We start from the raw sequence: 5,715 nt of genomic DNA, 5'->3' as shown, positions 1-5,715 counted from the left end.
AAACGTTAAATTTGACCTCACTCAGGCAGCGCACGAAATCAATCAACTAAAGATGATGGAGTGAGACTGAAGACTGCAAGTGACTTCTTAGAAAGTTTGACTTGAAAGAAAACAAAGTAGCCTTGAGACTAAAGCTGTGGTGAGGTAAATAACGAAAAAACCGATTGCTACTTGCGAATGAAAAGAAGGGGGACCAAAAACTTCATAAGCCTTGGAGACACCACCTTTGCCCATCAGGTTCGTGGATATGACGGCCGAATGCCTTCTTCCAACTTTTAACTATTCAAGAAAGACTCCCCATGTCTTTGATGTATTTCACTTCTTTCCACCGAATCTTCACAACCTTTAGACTGTTGCGTTTAAGGTGCATATGGGAGAGGGGTTATCAACAGACGCCCACGGAACCAAGATTGCAAGCCAGATAGATGGTCGAGGCTACGCAGTTCAGACTCACCTCTTGGTAATCTTTGATACATTCAAAGGCAATGAAAGCGATTGATGTGAAGTCTACATCGCCAAGCAGAAGGTCACGAACAAGGGAGTCGGCAACAACCCGCACGGCCTTTTCATCAATTGGGAGATTCTGAAATGACAGAATAAAATGGTTCAAGACCTGACTCTAAAAAGACCGATTAAGTAACTGAATACCTGGCGCCAGAAGACTCATAATTGTAGAAACGTGACCCCATGGATGTGCATTTTCTCTCATAAATCAAAGCCAAATAGATTGGTGAGAATATTTGAGGATGCCATATACGGCTTGAGATTTGGTCTATTTTCGGTTGAGATTGCATGGAAACAGAGAGAGGGTAATATGAGTGAGAACATTTGAAAGATATCTAACCTGTGAAAGAAGATGCAACTATGGATATAAAATATCCATTTCAGAAGTGGGACGCACTCATTTCCCAAACTGGATAATGGAATTTTTAAGATGAGACAAAAAAGAAGAAGATGAGAATTCAACTTGCCTCCTCGGTGGGAATGAAGGAGGTCGTATCGAAGAGGGGAGCAGGAATTCTGGCATCCTCTGCATTGAATTCGACATCCTCGTAACTCATCATATTCAGTAGCTCTTCGTTGCTAGACAACTTCTCCTCCATATCATCCATAGCGTGCAAGGATTGCACCATAACCTCTGCCGCTTCATCTGAAACCATGTCCACATCGAGTTCGGGCTGGGTGAGAGAAGAGAAGATTAAAAACAACTTTTGAAAACACAACACATTTTGCACACTTTCACCAGAGCAACGTAAATTTAAATGAGGTAAACAGAATGAGCAAAGAAAGCGTAATTCACCCTACCCCATCATTGTGAAATGCATGTGACAGCAGTGGAATCAGTGGTCATGGGTGCCAATGAGGGGATATTAACCTGAACAATACTGAGCCAAAATGAGGGTCTTAAGTAAGAGCAAAAAGGCAAACTACCTAGTTGAAGCGTAGCGGAGAAAACTGGGGAGCAGGAGCCAAACCACATAGCCACGCGTACATATACACACAAAGAAGCAATCAAAACGATGGTAGTGGTGGTAGGCTTGTGAACACAAAACAAAACCAACTGAGATACGTACTTTTTTACTCCCTTTTGTTCGATTGCGCTTGTGGAAGTTGTAGGGTTAAAAAGTAATTGAAGAGCCTCTGGACATAGTCATAAGAACTTAAGTTTGTTTTTATGCATAAATGAGTAACCATAGAAGATTTCGTCTTAAACTAACATGAAAGCGGATGATGTATGAGGGGTATAGATCTGCCCATAAAACGACAAGACTGGCAGCCAAATACAGTGACACGTCAAATGTCGGTGAAAGGCGGATTCACGCCTGATTAGGTGATTTACCGAGGATTGCACAGAAGTGATGCCAATGATTCCCACTTTATATTACCTATTTAGTCGAGCAGATTTGAGTAGACTCAACAAGTAAAACACTTAGACATTCTAAGTAGAGTACACAACCAGCTTAAGTGATTCTACTTCTCAATTTGACTGGTCACTAAATTTGGTAGGATGCAAAGTGAGCATGTCAAAGTAGGAGTGAATAAGGAAGGAAACACATGACGAGCGAGCTTAAGCATAGTGCACACAACTCTCTCGCCAGCGCATTACAATTCCTGTGAATATTGGACGTGGCGTAAAGAAACGCAAGCCGAGGGCCACGTGAAAACCAAAGGTGCCTGAATGGGTTTGGGGTAAATTGAGGCGGAAAAGTATCGCCTTGTAAACGATACTGTTGGCAACAAAACAATCACATACTCCAATTAACGACACTGAATAAATACAATGCATGAAAAACAAGGATTTACCAAGTCATCCGGCATGATATCCTCCACGGTCACTTCGACTTCAGCGTTGACTTCACCAAGGAGAATTTTTAGCACAGATCGATCGGCCTCAGTCACATTGGCAACAAATGGGTCCTTTAAAAAAGAATACAAGTGATTTGAACTTCTCAGTAAGTAGTTCTATGAAGTACAAGTGGGAGGAGAGAGAAAATGACCTAAACGTACGCTTTTGAGATCATCCATGGAAGGACGTTGGCCGGGATTCTTTTGCAAACATCGTTGCAAAAGATTATTAAGGGAGGGAGACCTAGAAGCAAGAACGCGATATTGCTTATTTGTGCATAACGTGTCAAGAACAAGTGCAAGACAGCAGCTGTCAGTTCCACAATCTACTCGTGGTGGGGAGAGAAGTCTACCAAATATTACGAGACAACAGATGTGAGAGGACAAATGCATGCCATGCATAGCAAAATGGGGTAAAAAGAAAGATACTTTGGAATTTCTGGACTTGTGCATAAACCGAAAGACGACGTAAGCTAGGGCATACATAGTTACCACTTATTACCGCCTTAAAAAATCAAAACAAAAAGGAAAAACATGAGAAAAAGAGAATAGACAAGGGGTCCAATTTAAAATTTATCAGGATGTACAATTAAATTGTGCGTAAAAAGAGAAAGAGGAACAACTATACTTCTCCTACATTACCAAATAAATCGGTAGATGTTCAACATTTACGTGCGTTTAGCGTAAAAAATTTGGTTACAATTAAAGGATGCAAATAATGACGAATAAAAAGGAGGACCATGAGAAAAAATACCCAGCTAGAAAGCAAAAAGTTATATAACATGTCATTCAACTAGTTGACCCACCATGCCTTTGGTCTGGAAAAAGTAGGTGGATCACTTCTTGTAATTTTCAGCAATACCCGAGTGGGATTAAGGTCATTGTAGGGTGGGAGCATTTCAGCAAATTCAATCAGAGTAATACCTAGAAAATAGCATGGGAAAACCTGAAAGAAACTTACCGAAAGACCACACATCAGCAGCCATGTCATAGGGATTATCTTTGAAGGTTTCACAGGCAATAACCTCAGGCGCCATCCAATATGGGGTGCCGATAAAAGTTGTGCGCTTTTGATTCTCACTTGCCATTCGTGCCGACACACCGAAATCGGCTGATGGAAAAAAAGTAAATTGTGAGAAAATGTTACCCACCCAAGCGTACTTCGTTATTTAGAGTTATTAAAATATTTCCAGCCTTAAGATCACGATGAATGATCAAATGCTTGTGAAGAAATGCGAGGCCAGATATGACTTCATGAGAAATAAATCTGATCTGCGGTTCTGTTAAAGGCTTATCCAGGGCTTTCATAATGCTATCAACTGCACCTCCGCCACAAAACTCGAGATACATCTAGGGAAAAGTGCATGAGAAACAACCGACAAAATTACCCAGATTTTTTTATCAAAGACATATGCTTCATGTAACTGAAGAATATTTGGATGCTTGCATTCATGCAGTATATCAATTTCAACCATCAAATCTTCCATCTCTTCATCTGAAGAGAAATCAACGCTTTTAAGGGCTGCTACTTGTCCAGTTTTAACTTTTGATGCCTTAAAAGATGGTACCGTGGTATACAAAGCTACCTTGTAAACTTTACCGAAAGCACCGTCACCGAGCTCTGCTATGTTTTTCCAAGAGTTGGACGGATCAACACCCACCACAACCACGGAAGGAAGGGCCTTTGGTTTCGGCCTTTCCTCACCTTGTCGCAATTTTTTAAGAAGATTTCCGAAGAAGGACATTTTCATGAGCCAAGAAATGTCTATCAAAAAGTCAAATACATAAATGTGAAAGGGGCTCTTGGGACGCCAATCGCATAGCCACACAGCGCGGACCAATAAACGAGCCGGTAAATAATTAAAGCAATAAAAGTCTTTGCTTTTATGACCTCCGAAGGGAAACATATTCTGCGAAAGAAAGCACATATTTGCTGACAAGTTTTAGGTTATTCAATGTAAATATCTCACAGATAACCAATCAAATATCACTTAGGGGTAAAGGGTTCAATGACAAGATAAAAAGTGAAAAATGGGGTCTGGTACACAAAAAACATGTTGTTTTAAAAAAGATAGCTGTATAAAAAAACAAAAGAATTTGAGTATCAAAATTTTTTCACCAGTTAGCTAATCTACATAAATTTGCAGCTGAGTGTATTACTATGGTGGTATAGCGAAACGCGACACCCTGAATGCGAAAGAAGGCACAATACTCAGGCAGAATATACATATTCAGCACAAAGAAAATGTCTGGGCTACTGCATGGCCCAAAGGCCAGCCCACCCAGCGAGGTACAAGCAGGCTAATTCGAAGTACAAAAGTTGTGTGGTTGCAAATATATTCTAGCTTTATGTAAAAAGCAGTTATTTAAACACTCAGTTTAAAAAGGCCAAATTATGTGTTTGCTGCTAAAACATATTCAAAAAACCTAGTCTACGGTGGAAACTGAAAGTGCAAATCCATTTTAGAAGTCAGCAAAATATATTTTACTGGAGCATTGTCTTTATTCGCCTTCAAAGAAGTCATGAATTACAACATTTATAGCATCAAAAAGCAGATCCCAATGCATAAGAACATCTCTTTTGATTAATAATAATGGGCGATACACCTTAGCAGGGTAGATGATGCACATGTACTGCTGATATTAAAATCAATCGTTGACCATAATAAAGCATTGTCCACTTCAGAGAGGCTTATTTGCTCTCACAATCCAAGAGAATGTAAAAGCTTAAGTCGCTCTGCCCAAGTAAGCTAGCACGCTAAGGCTTCCAGAGAATCAGTCACTTCTTAAAATGCAGCAATCATACACTTTTTACAAAATTAAAAAATGTCAGATGTGTAGCTTTAAGTATTCGCAGAAATGAAGGTGCTGGACTCATGTATTCATACTTGTATTAATAACAACCATAACTTAGAGCAAAAAGAGTCAGTATCCAAAAAAGTCAATATGCGCTCTTAAGGGCAAATGCGTTTGAAAGTAAAACAGGTCAATTGCCTGTTAGTAAAACCAAAATAGATTCACAGAATTATCTAAATGCACTTTAGCCAGCAAACTCTTTGTCTTGTTTGCTAAAAAGGGTATGTTATTTGCACAATTCATTGGTAACTTCCAAAACCTGACTTAGTGAATTTGCGTAAATTTATTTTACTACGTAAAGATGAATGCACTGCATACACTTATAAACGTCAGTTTAACACAAAAATTTTGTAAGGTGACTTGCATTGCAATTTAGTTCGATTGGGAAAAAGCCCAAAAAGTTATTTTGTTTCACTTTACCATCAATATATGAGCTGAGGTCGTGGTGGTTTGTGGTAGCAATTTGTTCCCCATCTCTAGCAGTGATTCCGCAATGTTTGGTATGCGAATTTC

At 39.6% G+C, this 5,715-nt stretch overlaps 1 protein-coding gene across 1 annotated transcript in view; it reads right to left on the bottom strand. All coding sequences in view use genetic code 11, as the record gives it.

Moving 5' to 3' along the window:
* The window catches only part of EGR_03126 (Serine/threonine-protein kinase), a gene marked incomplete at both ends in the record, with an annotated part of 8,550 nt that extends 3,297 nt beyond the window's left edge, over positions 1-5,253 (bottom strand). The window contains 10 exons of the mRNA XM_024492375.1: positions 455-583; positions 649-662; positions 968-1,178; positions 2,305-2,418; positions 2,509-2,590; positions 3,153-3,270; positions 3,308-3,457; positions 3,498-3,696; positions 3,735-4,111; positions 5,235-5,253. Of these exons, the coding sequence (XP_024353301.1) occupies positions 455-583; positions 649-662; positions 968-1,178; positions 2,305-2,418; positions 2,509-2,590; positions 3,153-3,270; positions 3,308-3,457; positions 3,498-3,696; positions 3,735-4,111; positions 5,235-5,253 (1,413 nt within the window). The remainder of the gene's footprint in view (positions 1-454; positions 584-648; positions 663-967; positions 1,179-2,304; positions 2,419-2,508; positions 2,591-3,152; positions 3,271-3,307; positions 3,458-3,497; positions 3,697-3,734; positions 4,112-5,234) is intronic.
* Positions 5,254-5,715: the final 462 nt, after the last annotated feature.

Source organism: Echinococcus granulosus, assembly GCF_000524195.1.
Source record: "Echinococcus granulosus chromosome Unknown EG_S00015, whole genome shotgun sequence".
In the NCBI taxonomy this organism is placed as follows: Eukaryota; Metazoa; Platyhelminthes; class Cestoda; order Cyclophyllidea; family Taeniidae; genus Echinococcus; species Echinococcus granulosus.
This window is presented reverse-complemented; position numbering and strand designations above follow the sequence as displayed.